Source organism: Calliphora vicina, chromosome 1 (genome assembly GCF_958450345.1).
Source record: "Calliphora vicina chromosome 1, idCalVici1.1, whole genome shotgun sequence".
Taxonomy (NCBI): Eukaryota; Metazoa; Arthropoda; class Insecta; order Diptera; family Calliphoridae; genus Calliphora; species Calliphora vicina.
Window position 1 is genome coordinate 52,055,300 of NC_088780.1, and position 23,306 is coordinate 52,078,605.

Here is a 23,306-nt window from a genome sequence, read left to right on the forward strand (position 1 = left end):
GAGGATCATTGTGTTTATTTTTTTAAAAATAGCTATGATGGCTTTTAATGTTCTTGTTGAACTTGCTGTTTGGTTTTTTTTTAATGAAATTGACTTTTAAATTTTGCTATAAAATTTGACGTTTTGATTGTTGGTTTTATGATTTTATTTATAAACGTTTGTCACTTTATATTTTTATATTGATAAGATTTCATATATTGTTAAGGAGAAAGAGTAATTTCTCACTTAATTACATTATAATCGAAAATGTAATTAATCTTAAGCTTCTCTAGAGAAAGTAAAACGAAATTTTTTTTTTCCAAATTAAACATTCCAAAGAGGATTTCTCATTTTCGATTTTAACGAAATTTACCACAGTTATTATTACTATTGTAAGTGTTTATCAAATCTTACACTTTTTAGCTCAGAAAGATAAATAGTCCATTAAAATTGTAGTAGTATCTTATTTTATGAATATTTTTAAATCAATGGTTTTTGAGATATGTGACTTTGAAAATCACAGCTTTAAAAATATTTGTATAATTACAATAATCAAAATTTTTTGTATATTTTTAAACATTTTTAAGTTGAATACTCTTTTAGTTTATGAGTTATGCACCAAAGGTTAAACTCAAATACTCCTCTAATTTTAATGTGTTAAATTTCATATCAATCGAATTAGCCAGGCAGATTTATTTCCAAAATTGTATGATTCTTCCGTGTAAACATGAGTGAACATGAGCCACGTAAAAAAGATAAGGTAAGGTATATATCAATGAATAGGGGATTTGTCTTTCAAAACTATATATAACTTTTGACAATAAAAAATTCATGGAATATTTTTTTGAAAAATATGAGATTGAGTTTTTGCAAGGATACAAATTTTTCAAATTGAAATTAAATTTTATTTATGAATATTTTTTAATGAAATTTTACAGTTATATATACATATTTCCAAAAAAGTGTTAAAAAATCTCAAAAATGTTTTTTTAGTTTTATGGCTATAATATCCTTACAAGGGGCGGGATCAGAACACTTTACAAAGTAATTAAGAATATATTTGGCCATCTAAAATGGGTTAAGCTGGGTTTCCGCATACACCGTAATCGGCGCCGATAACGAAAACTGAAACTGAAAAACGTTGGTGTTCGTAACCGTCTCGTTTCTGAATTGTTTTCGTTTCAGTTGGGTGAGTTGCGGCATAAAACAGAAACGAAATTATTTTTTAATTTTGGATGTCGCACATTAAGTAGAATTTCATTATTTTTGACAAAATCTCTTATTTTTTCCTCTTTTAATAAAGGAAAATTTTTTTTTATTCATTTTGATTTTCTTTAAATTTGAAATAAAAAATAACACTAGTTTACAAATCAAACATTTTTGTTTGCTCATGGAATGAAACTTATATTTTTGAGAAGAGCTAGGGACGCTAATCAATTGACCATTTTTTGTTTTCCACCTATACGTCAAAATTTTGAGATATATGGTTTTTTATTTTTCACCTGCCCTGAGTACTACTAATGCATACTGTAGTGTACCGAATTGTGGTAATTAATTATTTACATCGTTTTTGGGTACTCAACACTCTGGCGAAGCTACTAGATACTTTCAGAGTTGTATTTTTTTTGACAAATTCCAACAAAAATTAACGGGAAAAAAATAAATACTGTTTAAAAGTACATCTTTCCTGTAGATAAACGTAAATAAATCGGTATTAGGTACAAAACTCTAAAGTAAAAACTATTTTAAAATAAACCCAGACCATTTATGTTTTATTTGCGGAAAAATTATTCAGTCAAATCGAGGTTTTCCTATAACACAAACACTGCAAAATGCTTATTTACATTAAAAAAATTCGTAAAAGCTTTAGATAAGACAAAACCAGCATTTCAATATTTATGCAGCGTGTTCCCGAGTCTTTCTTAAATTAAAAGAAGCGATATTTGTGGGTCGTCAAATAAGAAAAATTTTGGGTGATACCAAATTTGAGTGTCTATTAACCGATGTTGAAAAAGCAGTATGGAATTCTTTTAAACTTGTTGTTCAACAATTTTTGGGGAATAAGAAAATTCAAAATTACAGAGATGTTGTTGCGAATTTATTACACAATTTTGAACTGATGGGTGTAAATATGTCCCTTAAAATTCACTTTTTACATTCCTATGCGGTTTTTTTTCCTGAAAACCTCGGACACATGAGTGACGAACATCAAGATTTGAAATATTTCGAGGGGAATTATCAAGGTTTTTGGGATCAGAATATGCTAGAAGACTACTGTTGGACTGTTGTGAGGGAGACAAATGAAAATAATTATAAAAAGAGGACTAAAACACTTCACTCTTAATTTTTTTGTCCTAATTTAATGTACATTTTTATATGTTTTGTTTTTAGTAAATATCTCAAAAGTTTGACGTCCACGATTTTTTTAAATATTTTTTCCGAAGTTAAAGGACCTGAATACACAAATCCCGATATATTTCAATTCATGAGCAAAAACCTTGTAAACTAGTGTAATTAAAATAATGTTGTGCCTACAGTACCGAAAGCAAGCTACTTGAAGTTGTTTTCGTCCCGGCCCCAAATGACAGGTTTTTCGTTACTGATCGGTGCCGTTTCGTTCCCAATTTACGTTGCCGATTTCTGAAACGAACTTTTTTTTGGTGCAAATGTATGGAATTTCGTTTTCGGTGCCGATTACGGTGTAGCTTTACTATATTTTGATATCGACTATTCAATTTGAGAATTTTTGCTCTAAAGTTGAGTTTTAAATAAATTGGCGTTTTTTGGATGGACCTGTTGCCCTCGGTATCAACAATTTTCAAATTTGTGTTCCTTTAAAATATTTAACGTAAAGTTGGCTTTTCAAAAAGTATAAATTCCTAAAACAGCTTCTTAGAAATTTTTTAGATAAAAAAGATTAAAAAGAAAAAAGGTACTTTTTTCCCCAAAAACTATCGAAAAATCGTTTTTTTTTTATTTTTAAAATTCAAATTCATATAACTTTGGAGTCAATCACGATTTTTAAACAATATACGTTGATATATACGTTTGTTGTCAGTCCACTAAAGGAAAAATTTAGAAAATCGGGAAATATTTGGATCCGTTGTTCTTCAAAATGATACCAGGTGCTTTTGAACATCCTTCTCTATAAATTTCACCACTTATTCTCACTGTTCTATAATTCCAATTCCAGTAACATTTTGAATTTCAAACAAATTCCGTGATCTGATACCGGACATAACCCTCCTCAGCAACTTTGACTGGATGACCCTAAGAAACCTTGTTGAATTGTATAAATTGAATTGTTTATTTCAGAAACCAGTCAAGCAACAAATTATTGATTTTGCACGATTCCCTTCCATTTTATTCCTTTTATAAAGACAATTACATAGGGCCGGCAAAAGTAACTGATTTACGATATGAGTTCTTCAAAATGATACCAGGTGCATTCTCTATAAATTTCACCACTTATTTTCACTACAACCCAACCCGAGTAACATTTTGAATTTCAAACAAAATTTTATTTTCAAATGCGAATATAACTTAGGAGTTAAGGCTCCATTAGTCTTTGCGTTCTGTAACGTTTCTGTTCTGTGCCGTTCTGAATGCTGTTTTATTGCAGTTAGTTTTTCCGTAAGATCGTATCAGCTGTTTTTAAAATAATAACCAAAAAACCATCTTGGTGATTTTGTTACTATTTTTAGTGTTTTTTGTATTTAGACCTTCAACATATTATTGTGAACATTTTTATAAATACATACATATATTTTTTGTTAATGATTTAATTTAAACTAATTTTTTTACATACATAGTACATACATTAAAAGAAATTTATTTTTTTTTTATTAAATTTCAATGTTTTTTTGAAAATATTATATTTTTTATTCTTTTGTTAATAAAAAATATTTCCCTTTCAATAATGTTGGCACCACTGCTTTCATATTGATGGCATTTTTGTGTATATATGATATCAGCTGTTTTAGCTGTCACTTAACGTTGCGGACAAAATTCTGTTTTCAACAGATTCATCCGCAACAGAACGGCAACGTTACAGAAAAACTAACGACATACACAATTTTCCCTATGCTAAAAACAAAACAGCTGATTCGGAACGGAACGTACAAACTAACTAGGCCTTTATGAGCTATGACGAGGTTTTTTGTAATTGTCGACGAGCAGATTCTATATAAGAAATTATTTTGTAAGAAATTGCTTTTGTGAACAAAAACGAAAATTGAACATACCCGAGGTCTTCTTCTTTGGGGAGCCCTGGCCGCAACACTGGTGGGCCCATGTGGTCTAAATTCTAAACTTAAACTCGAAAACACTTCTTCTTTGAGCATTCATTCAAATCGGACTAAAGGTTTAGAAGTTAAAGATTTATTTCCCTCTTTTTGTTCTATACAACCGTGCGCTGCTCATGCGGGATTTGTGCAGTCTGTCGTCATAGTTTAAACTCAGATACTCATCGGATTTTCCTATGTAAAATTTCATATCAACCGGATCAACCAGTTAGTAATGTCAAATTTAATTGCAAATTCGCTTGATTTTTTTCCTGTAAAACTGAGTAAAGAGGCCGCTGCGATCAACTTTGTTTAAAGTTGTTCATCTTTTATTAAAACAAGTCGATTACGAGTTTAGTTTTATAAAAGCCCAACTCTCCCTCTAAACTATTTATGAGTAAATTCTTAACTACTTAAATAATATTTGTATTAATTCTTGGTTTTATAGTGTTCAAGAGTGCTCTGCATAACAGGTCAGTTTAGAATGTGGCATATGACTATCAAAAAAGTGCTAGACATTACTAAACTACTCCTAAGTAATACAAGCGGTGTATAGGAATTGGGAATTGTTGGGAATTCATAAATAATTTTTTTTCAATCGGCATTAAAATTATGTTGTTAAAAATTATTGTTAATTACTTACTAAACAACAAAAAAATACTAGATTTACAACAGAAGTCTCAAACCAGGTATTTCTTTAAACACAACTCTAAACTATAATTTACATAAATTACAACAAATAAAAAAATAAACTATTACTAACTAATAAATATTCATAAACAAATTACAAAAATAGACAGCAAGAAAAAACCTAAATTACACAAATAAATACTCAGACAGTTAGAAAAATATTATGTGTGATTAAATAATGGTTACAAATTTATGTGTTTTTATTTTTTTTTTTATCAATTCTGTTTGTTTTGAATAAAAGAGCAACAAATTGCAAATTTATGTTTTAAACAAAAATTATAATACAGAAATAAAACAATAATAAAACACTTGATGCTTAAATAATCATGGTATAATTAATTAGATTCATGTGTGCCGCAGCCTTAAGTCAAGTAAGTCAGTCAGTGGTGTCAAACTGTCAGCCAAACACAAGCCTGTGAGTAAATATACCACATGCATACTTAGTTACTACACTAGTATTTATACTACTTTAACAACTTGTTGTAATTGTTGGTTGTTTGGTTTTTTTTTTGTCATTTTATTGTTTTTTTTATGGCATTTAGGTGTGTGTCACTGTGTTAATTTCATTATACTTTTGGTTTAATGCGGTTTTGCTAAATTATGCTGGAACCTATTACCTATTCGGTTTGGTTTTATAGTAAATATAATGCACCAGTTTTTTTTTCTTTATCTTTTGTTTAATTGTGGTTTGTTGTATTTTAATTATTTTAAATAAATCGTTGGCTTTCTTCCATGCGGTTAAGAGGGTGCAACACTCAAAAAAAAAGACAATATAGATATTATCTGTTCATCATGATGATGATGATCATCATCAGCTTCGTAATCATTATTAAGATTGCCTCACACTTGTGCTGGGAATTAAACAGATGATTTTGTAATGAGAAACTTGGTTTTTTTTTGGTCTGATGAGGGGGTCTTTTTTCTTATTATAAAAATAAACATCAAAATAAATATAGTGATTGTCGTAATACATTAAAATCAAATGAAAATTCTCACACAGAGTTGTTGCCAATTTAATGTTTTTATCTTAGAGTATAGGGTACGATGAAGTAAATGCGGTATTTTCATGCAAATTTTGTATTTAAGTGTTTAATTTATTTATTATAATAATAAAGTTGTTGTGTTAATGCAAAACAAACAATTACTTTAATGTTAAACCTAGTTTAGTTTAACAAAGAAAAACGGGCTTTTCGTTTTTCCACAATTCTAAATCAATTGCAAATCGTTACGGAATGCATATAATGCACGATTCCATTTTGTTCCTTTTATAAAAACAATTTGCAGAGTCACGACCAAAGTAAAAGATTTACGATAAGAGTTCTTCAAAATGAAAACAGGCCACCACTTCTTTTCACTGTTCTACGAACCTAATCCGAGTAACATTGACTGGAGGACTCTAAGAAACTTTGTTGAATTGAGTCAATTGAATCGTTTATTTCAAAAACCAGTCAAGCAACAATTTAATGATTTTGCACGATTCCATTCCATTTTCTCCCATAGGCCCGGCCAAAGTTTCGGATTTACGATATGAGTTCTTCAAAATGAAAACAGGCGTTTTTTCAACATCCTTCTCTATAAATTTCACCACTTATTCTCACTGTTCATCAAACCCAATCCGAGTAACAATTTGAATTTGAAACGAATTCTGGGTACTGATACCGGTCTTAACCCTCTTCAGATACTTTGAGTGGATGACCTTAAGAAACTTTGATGAATTGAATCAATTGAATTGTTTATTTCAAAAAACCAGTCAAGCTACAAATTAATGATTTTGCATGATTCCATTCCATTTTGTTCCTTTTATAAAGACAATTGCATAAAGCAACGGATTTACGATATGAGTTCTTCAAAATAATACCAGGTGCTTTTAAACATCCTTCTCTATAAATTTCACCACTTATTCTCACTGTTCTTCAAACCCAATCCGAGTAACAATTTGAATTTCAAACGAATTCTGGGGTCTGATACCGGTCTTAACCCTCTTCAGATACTTTGAGTGTATGACCCTAAGAAACTTTGATGAATTGAATCGTTTATTTCAAAAACCAGTCAAGCAACAAGTTATTGATTTGGTTTGTTTTCTATGGCCAGCTGATGCATATCTGTTTAATTTGTGATATAAGTTAATCAATAACACTGTAAAACAAATGAAGACTTTTGGAAAAATACTTATAGGTTCGATTCTATTAATAAAGGGTAGTAAAACCCTATACTCAGTTTGGAGATTTTGGTGACCAATTTTTTTTTTATGGACCTACAAAGATTCTGAAAATCAGTGAACAGCCAACAGCAAATTCATACTTGGTGATACTGCATAACTATATATGGCAATAATATATCTAAGAGTCTACCAAACAAAATTTGTTTACATTTTTTGCCAAAAATTTGCTTTTACGTGTCCTCTTTGTGAAAAAAATCTGGGAACAAAATTAGGATTCCCTGTAAAGCTGGGTTTCCGCATACACCGTAATTGGTGCCGATAACTAAAACAGAAACTGAAAAACGTTGGTGTTCATCACCGTCTCGTTTCTGAATTGTTTTCGTTTCAGTTGGGTGCGTTGCGGCATAAAACAGAAACGAAATTATTTTTTAATTTTGGATGTCGAACATTAAATAGAATTTCATTATTTTTGACAAAATCTATTATTTTTCCCTCTTCCAATAAAGACAATTTATTTTTTTATTCATTTTGATTTTCTTTAAATTTGAAATAAAAAAATAATTAAAATAATTTCGTTCCTGCAGCACCGAAAACAACCTACTTGAAGTTGTTTTCGTTCCGGCCCCAAATGACAGGTTTTTCGTTACTGATCGGTGCCGTTTCGTTCCCAATTTTCGTTACCGATTTCTGAAACGAATTTTTTTTCGGTGCAATTGTATGGAATTTCGTTTTCGGTGCCGATTACGGTGTATGCAGAAACGTAGCTTAAGTTATTCTAAAAAACTGAAAAAAAGTGTTTCCTATATTATTTTCAAACAAGTAAGAGAGCTATATTCGGCTGTGCCGAATCTTATATACCCTCCACCAAATTATACTTCAAAATAAAAATTTTAAATATTTTTAGGTAAACAAAATTTATTTTTCTTTCCAAAGTTGTTTTTCCATTTTTTGAAAAAAATTTTTTTTTTTGAATTTATTTTTTTTGTTTTTTCAATTTACTATGGTCTTATATACGTCGCACAGTGGCTCATTTTCGTTTTTCATCGGCCAAAACTCTGTAACTTTTGAACCGATAGAGATATATTTTTTTTGATGCACAGATAACTTCTTGAATTTTTATGTACCAAATTTTATCGCAATATCTTCAAAATTGCGACTTGTACTTTTCGCCAGTCATATGAACAGATAAAATAAAAATAGAAAAAAAGTTGGGAGTAATTTCATTCAAATGAGAAAAGTGTTCAACAAACAGGCCAAAAAAAGGTCAACAAATATATATTGGCTTAAAGAGGAGCTTTGGCTTTTCTCCTGGTAGTAAAATTTGTTTAACACCTTTTGACCCTAAGCACTTTTATTCCACTGAAATTCAAATTTCACTAAATTATAGTACCTCTGAAAACATTTAATAACACAGCAGGTGTAAACGGTACAGTGACAAATCATACCAGTTCTTAAAGACTATTATTCTACCAATATAACAAAAAAAAAATCATCCAATTATCGTTAATAGTTTGCGAGTAATGATAATTTACTTCTGATCAAATTTACTAAAATCACATTTTTTATACAATGACATAAAATATTTGACTTTAACAGCATGCCACGCACACAATTGACGATATTTTTATCTAATTTTTTAGCTACCTTAGTTTCAATGTGTTTATTATTGAATGGCATTAAAATTTTGGAAATCGGAGTTAACAAAAAGTTGGACTTTTGGCCGATGAAATTGAGATATGAGATATGATATGCATCGTTGCAAAGGTCTTTGAAATATCTATCATTAGATATCAATATTGTCTATATTATTGACTTAGTAATCCAGATATAGGTAAAAAATCGAGGTTGTCCTGGTTTTTTGACAGACAGACATGGCTAAATCGACTCCGCTATATATAAGGATCCAGAATATATTTAGGGTCGGAAAATTATATTATGGAAATTACAAACGGAATGACAAACTTATATATACCCTTCTCACGAAGGTGAAAGGTATAAAATGGACATCAAAAAGTGTTTTGTAGATCTTCTCTAGGACTATTTATATTTTAAATATCAGCTCATTCGGATCATAAATAGATTTTTTGTGATTTTTTTAAAAAATGTGAGACCCAAGGTGGCTTGTAATTTTGCTAATTAAGGGAAAAGAGCTTTATTTACAACTTTGGTATCTTTGGTGAACCCCATTTAAATTTTCCGGCAAAAATTTTCGTAGAATATTTGAATCCTTAAATGTCCTTTTTGAATGGACTTTTTTTGATTTTCTCACAAAAAAAGGTCAAATTGACCGCTAAAGAGAGGAACTAGAGGGTTAAGATCTTCCACAAAAATAATCTCCATAAAATTCCATAATATAACTCTGACCATAAGAATTCTCTCAGATATTAACTTACAACATTTTTTTCAGTTAGTATAATGCTCCCTTCGATCAAAAAATGAAAACTTTGACCCATTGTAAAAAATAATTCAGACCAACTGGACTATAAGTTTATTCTACAAAAATGATCTACTCAACATGCCCTTTCAGAATTATAGGGTCGCTAATCGGTTCCAAAAATGCTGTTGGACAGTGTAATTTTTCTTTATGATTCGATGATATGCCTCTATTACCATTTGTATAACTTAAGATTTTGCAACCCTAAAACACTTCAAAAAAGTTCCATGATTGTCTATTATAATACCTTGGCTTTTGTTTCATTAGTAAGCCGCTAAAACTATTAAATATATTACATTTTAATAAAAACTACTTAATTTTGAATACAAACTTAACACTTTTCTGTTGTTTTACACTTCTCAAATCAAACAACACCTCAATTATGCATTAAAACTAACGCTCTAAGCTTTTGATTTATTCATTAAATCACCAATCATGGTATAAAACCGAAACAGATCCCAACTAAAATTAATGGTAATGACACTCACACCAACAACAAGAAATTATAATAATATAAAATTGATAAATTATTATTATGTATTTGAATCATTCATTGTAATCAATGCATTAATAAAAACAAAAAGAAACAAATTAATCATTTCCCGAGATAATCATTTATTCATTCATTCATAAAATTCACTCCTCAATATTCGATTTGGGAAATGAGATTTTCGATAAAATATTGGCACAATAAGCAATGACAGTCATGCCATCAACATTTGGAAAGCATTGACCTAAAAACTCCAGCAACATGGGTTGTTTGGTAACAACGGCGGCATAATCATCATAAGAAATCAAACCATCTTTGTCGACATCGAATTTGCGAAACAATAATTCAACCATGTCCTAGGAAATACAGATATTAAACAAAATTTATGTTTTTAATTGTATATTAAAACTAACCGATCTCAATTCATTGACCTCATCTTCATCGTCCCCTGTGAAAAATTTCTCCACAGCCAAAGTAACATTCTCGCGTGTCAAAGAACCCGTGGCACCCACATTATAAATCTTTTTGTTGTGAATAAATATTTTATAAAAAAAACATGACTTAAGAAAACTTTTTAACTCTCTTACCTGATAGGTAAACTTCATTTTCTGCTCCAATTTATTGGACATAAACACTGAAAATAATTTCACCCAGGCTATGGGATCCACCTCCTTTTTCAAGTCCGACGTTATGAGCATTAAAATCCTTTCGATTATTTGCAAATCGTAAACTTTAAACAAAACCAAGAATAAATTATTGAATTGTTTTTTGGTCATCGCTTTGGCCTTGGGCCCGTTGGCCAAGACAAACTTGTGATAAACCAAGAGTATGCTTTGCACTTCCATTACGGTGAATTGAGTTTGCTTTGACATTTGTTTGATCAAATCATGGTAAATGTTGCTGAAACGCGTATTTTGCACATCATCTAATGTTGCATCAAGTTTATTCATTGTTGCAGTTGCACACACTCACACACTCTCACGATTTGTCTGCTGCAAAGATATTTGTTAAATATTTGTTTCTTGTAATGTTTCTGACTCTTGCAATTTATCTGGCCAGAAGTAAAAGTTTGTTTATTACTATTTGATGTTTAAATATTAATATTTATACATAAATATTTATCTTTTTTTTCATTGTCTTTTATGATAAATGAAATGTATTTCAATTGTTTTTGAAGTATTGAAATGTCCTTGTTCTGTAGTTTGTCTAATTTCAACAGAGTGTTTCATAGCATTAAATGGGAACAATGGCCACTTATGGACAGATCCACACAAAAGTTGGGAAACCCTGTGAGTGTATGAAAACTCTGTTCCGAGTTCAGATTTATAAAGCAATGGATGGATTTTTTACATTCCAAATTTATATTATATATAAAAGAGTAACGTTACTGAATGGCTGTTTGATTCAACATCGACCAGCCCAAACGTCAAAAGGTAGAGGCATGAAACTAGGGCTGTACGTTCCCCTCCCTATGTAGATCTATTAAGGGATTTTTCAAAATTCGGTTTAGGGGGTAAAAAGGGTAAATTCGGTAGCCTTATATCTTCTAAACTAGTACAGATACCAAAAACATTTAAAATACATTTGTATCTACTTAAAAAATTAGTAGACAGGTGTTTGGTACTTTTTTGAAATTCGAACGCTTTAGGGAAAAAACTAAGTTTTGGTACTTTTTTGGCAAATTAATATAGACATACATTTGAAATCGTATTATTTACTTATCAAAAATACCACCACACAAATTTTAGTTATGTTTGGTACCTATTGCATAAAAAATGTATTGCTATAGACATATGACTATCATGTTATAAGCTGAAACTATGAAACAAAAAAGTACCAAAAAGGGATAAAAACTGGAAAATGCATTATATCCGAAATTATAAAGCATATTTTAATAAAATTTTAAACATTGGTTCCTCCACTCATACAAACATGAAACATGTTGTTCATTCCGAACTCGAATGCGAAATGTTAGATTGTGCCAAATCCGGGTAAACAGTCTGGTACTTTTTTTAAAACATATGTTTTTCTTGAGAAAAAATATATGTTTTTCTTGATAAAGACATAGACTTGAATCGTTTGAGACATATCAGTGTTAAACAAAAATTAACCAAAATAGAGCATTTTAATATTGCAACCTTGACGGCTATTCAAGAGGGAAACTACCATTTGAAAGGTACTATTTCAACTTTTTTGATAGTAAGAATTAAGGATAGGGTGCTCAAATATATTAATGTACTAAAAAGGAAGTACAAATGGTATTTTTTTTTCGTTTCATTCGTACTTTTAGAATTTTCTATAATAATTGAAATTAAGCTTATTTATTAGTGAGTTACCCTTTATATTCGTTTTTCTTTATTCGAATGGTACTTTCCGAATAATTTATTATAATGCAGCTACAATCATGAAATTAGAAAATATATGATCCTGAATAAGTTAGAATCCACAAACATGAGAGTTAAAGGTACTTCATTCCTAATAAAAGAACTTTTTCAATATTTTACAATAATGCCTGAGGAAACATAAAATAAATCATATATGATGCTGAGTAAATAAGAATCCAAACGGGGTAATTATTAGCACTTTGTGTTCTTAATAACACTTTTTGACTTTTCTATTGTATATTTGAGGCTATCAGTGTAAAAGTGGTGTAACCCCAAACTATTTATCTATGGCCGTAATAGCTATAAATAGATCTCTATCAGTGCATAGTTACTTATGGAGTAAAAATATTTGGTAATTTTTACCCTTAGATATTGATTTGAATTTAATGTCAAGTTAACTTTTAGGTAAATTTATCTGCTGGGTATTTTACACCGTAGATATCTATTTGTTGAAGGTACGGACTTTAGTGGTATATTCAACTTACACCACATTTTGCTACATTACATTGTTACTTATGGTCTGTGAAAAAACGATTTTTTCAGCTCCATCTGCTTTCCAAACGGTAGCTTACACCACTTTCGTATTGATATTGGTAATGTAAGGAATGTATATAAAACCAGAACAGCAACCAAAAAAAAATTGTGGGTTACACCACTTTTGCACTGATAGCCTCATTTATAAATTATGAGTAAAATTGGAATTTAGTTATAAAAGGGCTCTTCTCCTTCATTCTAATTGTACCTTTTAAATTCCGTATATTAACAAACTCGTCCTTTTTCCATTTGAACCATTATTTACACACATCTTAGCCACGTTTTCTTATCTTTTGAAAAATCTATTTTGTGTTGAAAATAAAGTGATCGGAGATTGTCGTTCTATTTGTACAACTATTTACCGACTTATAGACTTGTATATGTTTCAGTTCATTTTCATTTTACTACGATTTGGGATTTTTTGTTTAAATTTAGAAATTCAAATTCTTAAAGAAACGCAATTTAAATTATTTGTTGTATTAAATTCTGTAATTTTGTGGAAATATTACAATTTCCCTTTATGTTTTATTAAATTATTTTTTTTTTTGTGGAAAACTTACAATTTCCCTTTGTGTGGATTGTTTTGTTAATCTTAGAAATTCAATTAAACCCTTGAATTCTTAGGAAAAAATCTATTTTTCAGTCTTTTTTCTATAAAACGATGTACATTTGCGGCAAATTCGCCTCATAAAAATGGGGATGTTTGTTTTGATTTCAGGAATTCTATTACAAAGTGCAAAATTATTGAAAATGTTGCTAAATCTATTTCCAATAAGGTTTTTAAGGAAATCACTTTAAAAAGTGAACTAACAAGGATAATCCTAAAGAGGGAATATTTGATTTATTTTTGGGAATTTAAATTTTAAGCTCAAATTAGTTTTAAAAATACATAGGATACACATAATAAACAATTTTGCTTAAAATATTTATATTTTAATGAATAATAAGGTTCCCCAGAGAGGGGATTTTTGGCTTAGTTTAAGGAATTCAATTTTAAAACCAAAATTTTTTATAAAAAAAAACTATTAAATATAGTTTTCACTATCATTTTTCTAAACTTAAGTACTTTTAAGAAAATTTGGGGATTTTTTGTTCAGTTTTGGGAACTGAAACTATTCAAAATGCTGTTGAAATGTTTAACTGAGTTTTTAATGAAATTATGCAAAAATGTGAAATTAAAATCATAATCCCATAAAGCGAATTTGTTGTTCCTTTTTTGGAATTTATTAATCAAACTCAAATTTGTTTAAAAAGTTTGTTTAAAGTGAGAGGGGATTTTTGTGTAAATTTTAGGAATTAAATTTTAAAGCATTTATTCTTAAAAAAAATATTTAAAGGGTGTCTCAGCATATTATCTATAAAATTGTTTACTGTTGTTGATAATTGCACATAATCCGTTAGTAGGGATATTTGTTTTGGCAATTTCACCTCAATCCCTTATTGGGGATTTTTATTTTGATTTTAGGAATTCAATTTCAAAGTGCAAAATTATTGAAAATGTTGTTAAAATTATTTCCAGTAGCACTTTCTAATTAAATTTAAGCAAAAACTTACATAAATATTGCAATCCCATGGAGGGATTTTTTGTTCAGTTTTGGGAATTCAATTTAAAAGCGGATATTTATTCACAATGCTAATAAAATTCTTTTTAACATCGTTTTCAATGGAATTATGGAAAAAAACGAAATGAAACTAAAATCCCAGAGAGGGCATTTTTTGTTAAGTTTTGGGAATTTGTTGATTAAGCTCTAATTTGCTTTTAATGTAGATTTTAATAGTTTTTACAAACAATTTGTTAAATAATATTTGAACATTAATAAATAATAATGGTCCCCAGAGAGGGGATTTTTGTCTTCATTTTAGGAATTTAATCAATTCTTTAAAAAATACTATTTAAATCCTTTTAAATGTATTATAAAACTATGTACCTTTGTGGAAATTTGTCAATTTCCCTTTATGGGGATTTTTTGTTTAGTTTTAGGAATTAAATTTTAGAGCATAAATTTCGTATAAAAAATATTAAAATGCTTTTCAGCTAAATTCAAAAATTAACTTTGCTGTTCGGCTAAATCTCATAGTGGGGATTTTTGTTTTGGTTTTAGGAATTCAAATTAAAATGTCGTCAAAATTATTTCTAGTAGCGTTTTTAATGAAATTATGATAATAAGTGAAAAACTACAATCCCATAAAAGGAATTTTGATGTTAGTATTCTATAAAATTAAATATTTGATTATTTATAAAGGGCCTAGAATCTGAAAACAATCATATTTTAAAAACTTTTTATTAATATTTGCTTAAATGTCAACTTAAACAACTTAATTATAGCTTGTTGTTCACTCAACAAACCGTTTGGTAATAATAATAAATGATTATTTAGATAATAACATAATTAAAAATGAAATATTTTTAAGACCGGCTTAAAAATAAGTTTTAACTTGAACCCACATTAAGTTCCCCAGTCTTTTGTATTGTATTAAACAATTATTTGTATTTCAAATATTTCGTTTGATTAATTTCCAAAGAATTCTTTTAACCAGACTACTGCTTGATTTTAAACAATCTTAGACAAATGACCTTATGAACTCATAAAAATGTTTTGTTTTGTTTAGTTTTTTTTTTCTCTGGCATCTTTTTTGTTGGCGTGTTTTAACAACTGAACAACAAATTGGCAGCTGTTGATTTAAACTCATGCTTCACAGTTTTCTGACATTAATTTCTGGTCAAGAATCTAAAGAAAACAACAAATTAGACTGCAACCAAAAAAAAAAACCCGTAATAAAGCAGCAAAAATGCAAAATTTAATAAAAATCAAAAAAAAAACCGCAACCAAGAACTGCAAACTATAATTTTTTGGTGGTTCTTTTGAAAACTGTTTGCTGGTTAGGTTGTTTTTATGGCCAGACATGCTAATAGATTTTGAGGTCATTGGTTTGGGGCTGATGCTGTAAACTTTGTATCTGCGAACGAACCGCTATATGTAGCCGTGAGCTGAGGTTGTGCGTTATGAACAATTGTTTATGTTAACCACAACAACTACAACAACTTTATTCGGTGGTTTTTTGAAAAATCAAAGTTAAGATGCAACAAATTTTTACATGGTTTTCAACAAATTTTAAGATTTTTTTTGCTGCTAGAACATCCGCCATGCGTTTTCGGGGAATGAATAAATGAACGAAATAAAAATAAGCAAAATTTTTTTAAAAGGTTTTTTAAAATGTGTGTAAAATTTTATGTTTCTCTTGTTTTACAGCAACGAATAATTTTTATAAAAATTTTGTTGTTTTCGTTTCTTTTTTTTCCAACATGATTTTTTCCTACACTTTTCCTTTCAAACCTCTCTTAGATTTTGTTATTGGCTGTTTTGAGTTTCTTGTATTTTTTGGCAGTAGCATGATATTTAACACCTTTTTGCCACTACACAGTTTTTATTTTCAAGTTTCTGCTTTATAGAATGGTTTTTCTTTAGTTTTGTATTTTCAAACTGTAAAATATGTACAATTGGTATTAAAAAAAATAATAATTGAAGGTTAACGATTTTGTGCCATTTTCCTAAAGTTTCTTAACAGCTAAGCTAAAATACTTTTACAAAAATATGTATACAATCCAATCAATTGTTTTTTGAAAAAACTTTTTTCCCTTAGAAGTGGTTTAAGGCTAAATTTTGGGAATTTAGTAGGTGCATGACTTAAAAATGCATGATTTATATGTCATTTCGAAGGGCACATATCTGTAATTCATTATCACTTAGGCTGGGTTTACACTATGATTTTTGCAACGTCGTTTTTTCTTAATTCCCTGTTGAAGTTGCTTCCAAAATCATGTAGCATTTATACGATGAATTTTGGTTTCATGTCTTTTTTTGCAGCCAGGCTTGATTTTTATTGTTTAATCGTTTAATCTTCTTTATTAAACTTCAAAATCAGGAAAAGAATAAAACGGAACAAGCAGAAAGGAAATTAGTATAAAGAGAAATCTGAAAAAAGACACGAAAAACACAAATCGAGTCTATTTGTTTACCCCCCAAGCTTCTCTACACCGCTCGCCTACAAACAAAAAGAGACATTGCAAAAGCAACGTTGTAAAAATCATCATGTAAATTTTTTACCAACGAATCGTTATATGCGGGAAGTTTTTCGTTACTTCTTTAATTTGAAACAAGTCAGGAAGTATGGTCGGTCAAGCCCGACCATATAATACCCTACACTAAGTAAAAGAGCAAAAACATTTTTCTTTTAAAATTTCAATAATTTATATTTTTGAGTGATTTTCGGAAGTGGGCCTTATATGAGGGCTATGACCAATTATAGACCGATCACCATGAAATTAGGTCGTGTGATTTATGTCTATATTAAAGTTAAGTATGTTGAATTATGTGATTTTTGCACGTTAAAGTGATTTTCGGAAGCGGGTCTAACAAAATTTGGTGACATGAATTTTGTATATATAAAACTTATTTGGAGCGAAATTTGTGTAGATACATAGATAAATTAAACATTTATGACCGATAAAGTCCAATTTCGGAAGGACATTTGTATGGGGGCTAGGTGAAATAATGGACCGATTTCAGCCAGTTTCAATAAGCTCGGTCCTTGGGCCGAAAAAATAATATGTACCAAATTTCATGGAAATATCTTCAAAATTGCGACCTGTACTTTGCGCACAAGTTTTACATGGACAGCCAGTCAGCCGACCAGACGGACGGACGGACATCGCTTAATCGACTCAGTAAGTGATTCTAAGTCGATCGGTATACTTTAAGGTGGGTGTTAGACAAATATTTTTGGGCGTTACAAACATCTGCACAAACGCATAATACCCTCCCCAATATGGTGGTGCAGGGTATAAAAAGTTCCGCTGAAGCTGAAGATGGTTGGTGCGATTCAGAAGTCGTGATTTTGACACGGAAGACAAATATCGGCCAGGCTAGCGAAATTATGCTTAAACGCTATATAAAATCATTTTTGCCAAATCGACACCAAAGCCAAATATCAATGGCGCTAAGGTAATTTGGTGGGACCAAAAGAGTTTTATCTATTATGAGCTGCTGAAATCTGACCATCACAGAGTACGTGTACCGAACGCAACTAATTCGCTTGAAGCAAACATTGGAGTGAAAACGTCCAGAATATGTGAGCAGTCATGAAACCGTAATATACCATCATGACGCTCGGCCACATGTTGCAATAGTTGTCATAAAGCAGTACCCAGCAGTTAAGCAAGTAGACAGTAATTGTCACAAATGTCTTATCACTTGGCTGACTCCAATTTATATATTTTAGGTCATTTGACACGTTTGCGTTCTTTGTAGTGCAGAGAGAAGACAATTGATTATTTTATACATTCAAAGTAATCAAGCGTGAAGACAATTGCCACTTAAAAGTCTCTAAGTAATCTGGAGTGTAGTCATTTTAAACATTTTGTGAGTAATTCCTACAAACTGGTTTTATACAAAATTGTGTTGATATAATTCTCATACAGTTTAATTTTATTTTTGATTAAATATACTGATATCCCATGTAATACAGGATGAAGGAAATAGTCACTTTAGTGTCTCTTAGTAACCTATGGTGAAGTCACTTCAATATTTTTTTTACTGCACTTTATTTTACTCACCAGAAGCGTTGACTACTTTCGATCAGCTATCAGATAGTCTCATTGTAATCAAAAAGGGTCACGTGCATGTCCCCCTGCTTAGGACATGCACGTGTTAAAATAACTAGTCAAGTAGCTGAGCAAGTAACCAGTTACAAACCTAGTAAGGTAACTGACGCTATGTAACCAGTATGTGAATTCAATGCGTTGCCTACTTTGGACCAGCTATTAGACAGTCCCATTGTAATCAAAAAGAGACAACAGGGGGTCAGCTTAGGACATGTCCGTGTTAAAATGATTTGTGACGTTGCTATTGATGTAACTAGTTCCCACCCTAAATGATGGGTAAAATCACTAGTTCGGGACTGTGTCCTAGAACTCTACGCTCTATTGTTTACATTCGGGTTGTGTACGTGTAAATAGATGCCCAGCAGTCCGCAGGTTATTACAATTTAAAACACATCCAAATGTATACTATTATGTCAATAGGAAAACATAAAATAAAATTGGTTAAGAGCATACAACTAGCATCCGATTCAGATGAGTCCTATTGCTATTCCATTGTAAAATGAAATACATATTAGAATTAAAGAACAAGACAAAATCGAACAAAATGTTGTCATCGTACTTGCATCTGAATTGGATGGCTAAGTAATGTAGTATCATATTTTAAATATAGTTTTGTTGTTTGTTTTGGTTCAGCCGTTGTCCCGTTATTTATTCTTTGGTGTTTCTTTGTTTTTTCTATTCTTTCAAAGAAAAATTTCATATTGTTAAGTGTTTTTGAAAGTACAAGTGGTTTAACCGTGATTGTGGCATTAAAAATAAATAATTAAATAAAATAAATAAGTATAAATTAAAAATAGTAAGTGTTGTTGTGAGTTTTTTATATTAAAAGAAATGTTCTGCTTCAGAAAGAGAAATTTAAGACGATTAAATGTCAGTGGAGTTAGACCCATCCGACCTTCGCTTACATTGTCGGTAGAGTTGGACCCATATGACGGCCTAGGCAATGGCTGTGTAAATGTAAGTGGAAATGGAATACAGACTTTGGATTAGTCGCATCTACATTGTCATTGATTGGTCTCAGTTGGAAGATGTATGGGGAAAAAAATCCGCTGGGTGAAAATCTTCGTAATATGAACAATATGAACGCGCATCGCTGTCGTAAAGTATTTAGAATGAAACAGTTATTTTGTGGCTTTAAAAATAAAAATCCATCTACAACAGTTGTTATTCAACGTAAAAAAAATAAAAGTTCGCATGAAACTCTTAAAACAAAAAGTTTTAAAAAAAATCATTTGAGGAGTTTTTTTTTCCCGTCAGATTTGTATTTGTAAAGCACCTTGTATTGCAATTGAACAAATTGTCATTAAAATAAAATCAAGTGGGATTTGAATTTGTTATTGTTTGATTCCTATTATCAAATTATTGTTGTTGTTGTTTTTCTTACACAAATAAATTACTAGAAACATTATATCCGGTAGACTCAATAAATAAAGATACTGTAAAAAGTAAAAAATTAACGAAAAGGGTTTTATTTTCTAACGGGAAAAATAAAACTCCTCAAATGAGTTCTTTTTACGACTCTTTTTTTAAGAGTTTTATCCGAACTTTTATTTTTACGTTGAATAATAACTGTTAACTGTGGAGTTGAGATCATTTTTTTTAATATCACAGAGAGAGTATGTCAAAACGAATCTATTGGTATATAAGATTTAAAATTTTCTGGATAACCGTTATATTATATTGGGTGTATACCCAAATTTGTATTGTTTTGAATATTTTTTAGGTACAAAATGATAACAAATTTTTAATATTAACAAATAAATGGGTGCCGCGAGAGATATTTTTTAAAAATTTTTGGAATTAAATTTTAAAATAAAAAAAAAGATTTTTAAGAAAATGTAAACTTAATGGAGGGTATTTTTTTTAATTAAATATTTATACCCAAATTGCAAAAAATCTAGTAATTAATAAAAATAGTTTTGTTTACAAGCGAAATTAAATATAAAATATTTAAGATACAGACACGAGACATGAGTAATATTGAAAACGAAAGATTTACGACACAAACTTGCGGTGATTAGACATGTCACACAACTATCACAATATGGCGCCAAAGTTAACCACATCGGATGAACAAAACTTATCAAAATGTTTACAAATTTATAATTATATATACATATGTATGTTAATAATTTAGAATAAAATAAGAAACAAATTATTATGTGCAATATGAAAGATAAGGCCTCTTTTACTAAATATTAATTGAGTTTTTCTGACAAAATCTAAAAATTTAACTAACGATAATAATGTTTACTTCAAAAATTGGTTGTCCATCAAGAGCCAATTTAAAATTATTTTAATTCAATAATCATTTACTCATAATTTGTTTTAGAATCTGTTTTACTAAAGATCCGCAAAATATTTCAATTAATTAAATGTTCTGACAAACAGCCCGACAACTTTTCAATCAAATTAAATATTTACAAATAATAAATAATTAATCAATTGCATCTAAATATACTAATCATGGTATTTAAACACTAAAATACACATTTCCAATAACTCTGCCCAAAACATATAAAAATATTTAACATTAATTTATACGATTTTTTCATTATAATATGTATAAATTTGTTTTTGTTTTTGAATTTATCTAATTTATGCACAAAATGATACAAATCTAATCCAACAACTTTAACACCTTTTGATGTGAATCGATGATATACACCTTTATATCACAACAATCACACTACAACGACATAAATTCTCGTAGATACAAACATTTTGAACATTTCATTTATACATGTAGATGTCTATGTTTAAAAATGTACATGTATTCATATAGTCAATCATTTATTTAAACATCTTTGCCGACAGTCAACCAGTCAGTCAGTCGTTTGGTCACTCAGTGGTTTGTTCATTCGCTTTATACACCTTCGTTATTGTCACAATGAAAATCTTAAACATCGGAAAAAGAAATAGATAAATTAAGCAAGTTTATCATCAGCAAAAATAAAAACAAAAACAAACAAACATGAAAATTCAAACACAAGAAATGGCAAAATGAACTGGTCACAAAATGGGGAGGAGGGTTTTAAATCTCAATAATACAGTGAAGTCTATAAAAAAAAATAAAACTAAAGATGAGTCTCTGTTAAGCAGAGCTGTAAATGAATCATTCTTTTTTGAACTAATTCTTTTCACAACAAAAAAAGAATTGAATAAAATTTGAATCAATTCAAACCAATTCGGCAGAAATGAATTTCAATGCATTTCCAATTCAAATTAATTTGTAAAAATGAGTTTCAAGTCGTTTACAATTCAAATGAATCTGTAAAATCTAATTGCAATTCCAATTCAAATGAATTTGTTAAAGTGAATTGCAATTCATTTCCAATTCCTTTGAGTTGAATTGATTTTGAATTCATTCAAATGAATTAGAACAATGAATTGCAATTCAAATGAAATGAAATCAAATATGAGTTGCAATCAATCAAATTCAAGAGCAAATCTAGTGGGAATGAAAAATAAAAATTTAAGTTTATTTAGCAAATAAACAAAATTGTCCCATTTTGATAGGATTTTTGCCGATACCTAATAATTCAATTCCTATTCTGCCGCTACCTGACAATTCCAGCATATTGTTACGTTTTAACATTTTCAAAACGTTTCCTTTAAATAACCCGGATACTTTTGATTGCAAATAAAAGCCGTTTAGTAGTTTGAAAATTGTAACAACTCTTTATTTATTTAAAATGTACAACAACACAGAATTAAATAGTCACTCAATGTTTTTTTTTTATACACGTTTATAAATTCTCAGAAATACAGACACTTTATAATGTACACGAATTCATTTGAAAAATACAGCACACTTTAAGGCACTCAGTTGATTGTTCGAATAGCGTCTCTGATAAACTGACTCACGACTGCAACCTCTGCCACTATTTATAACACTGCATTACCATCTAGAAAGCTCTTTTTCTACAATGTTCTTTAACTGAATATTCGAATATACGGTCGCAGCAAACAGCGTTGCCATACTTACGATCAATTGTCAACTGAAAGCTTTTATTCAATGTTAATAATGCCCACAGATATTAAAGTTTGGGCACTGCTTTTTGAAAGCATTATGCAACTTTAAATCAGCCGTTAAAATCGTTATATTTGAATTCAAGTACAATTTCTTAACAATATCATGGGCATTTCAAATCTAAGAATTTTGACATTGGACTATACTAGGATAAACAACTTTCTAGAACATATGAACTTCCTAGAAATGATTCTTAACACCGTTTAGGTAGGTAAATATAAGTTATTAAGAAAAAAACTAAAGGAATTAAGTTTTTTGGGCCATAAACTATTAAAGTATTATAAACTAAAGCATACTTTTAGGCAACTTTAAAAAAATTGATTTCTAAATTCATTTTTGTTCTTTATGCCAAGGGATAGAACTTTGCCTCAGAGAGTAAATCAAAATTCTGAACTGTTTGCAAGATATGAGAATGAGAAAATTATCACTTTTTAGCAAAAATTACACCGATGCCCCATATCTTTGGGGCCCATAAAAAAAGTACATGACTTTGGGCAAAACTGTCTTTTTTTTGGTCTTTACGAGTCTTTTTTTTCTCTCTTTTATTACGTACTAGTGTCCGTATATGGTTATATTTCCATTACTTAAAAAATTACAGATTTACTTACAAAATCAATTCAAATTTTATTAATTTAATTCAAATGATTTGTAAATTA

At 29.6% G+C, this 23,306-nt stretch overlaps 2 protein-coding genes across 2 annotated transcripts in view; one reads left to right on the plus strand and one right to left on the minus strand.

Moving 5' to 3' along the window:
• The window catches only part of thw (thawb), an 83,624-nt gene that overhangs the window by 37,544 nt on the left and 22,774 nt on the right, over window positions 1-23,306 (plus strand). The window lies entirely within an intron of this gene.
• Window positions 10,158-11,170, minus strand: LOC135949064 (calaxin-like). Its single transcript, XM_065498522.1, has 3 exons — window positions 10,625-11,170; window positions 10,451-10,558; window positions 10,158-10,393 (listed from the first exon to the last, which is right to left on the minus strand). Exons 1-3 carry the CDS (start codon window positions 10,985-10,987, stop codon window positions 10,184-10,186), a joined length of 681 nt encoding a protein of 226 aa, XP_065354594.1. The 5' UTR covers window positions 10,988-11,170; the 3' UTR covers window positions 10,158-10,183.

Bases quoted from the DNA above. Each gene is read 5' to 3' on its own strand.
- LOC135949064 (XM_065498522.1), bottom strand. From the start codon at position 10,987: ATGAATAAACTTGATGCAACATTAGATGATGTGCAAAATACGCGTTTC. The intron at 10,559-10,624 runs GTAAGAGAGTTA...CACAACAAAAAG, and splicing joins AAATGAAGTTTACCTATCAG to ATTTATAATGTGGGTGCCAC. The intron at 10,394-10,450 runs GTTAGTTTTAAT...TGTATTTCCTAG, and splicing joins AGGTCAATGAATTGAGATCG to GACATGGTTGAATTATTGTT.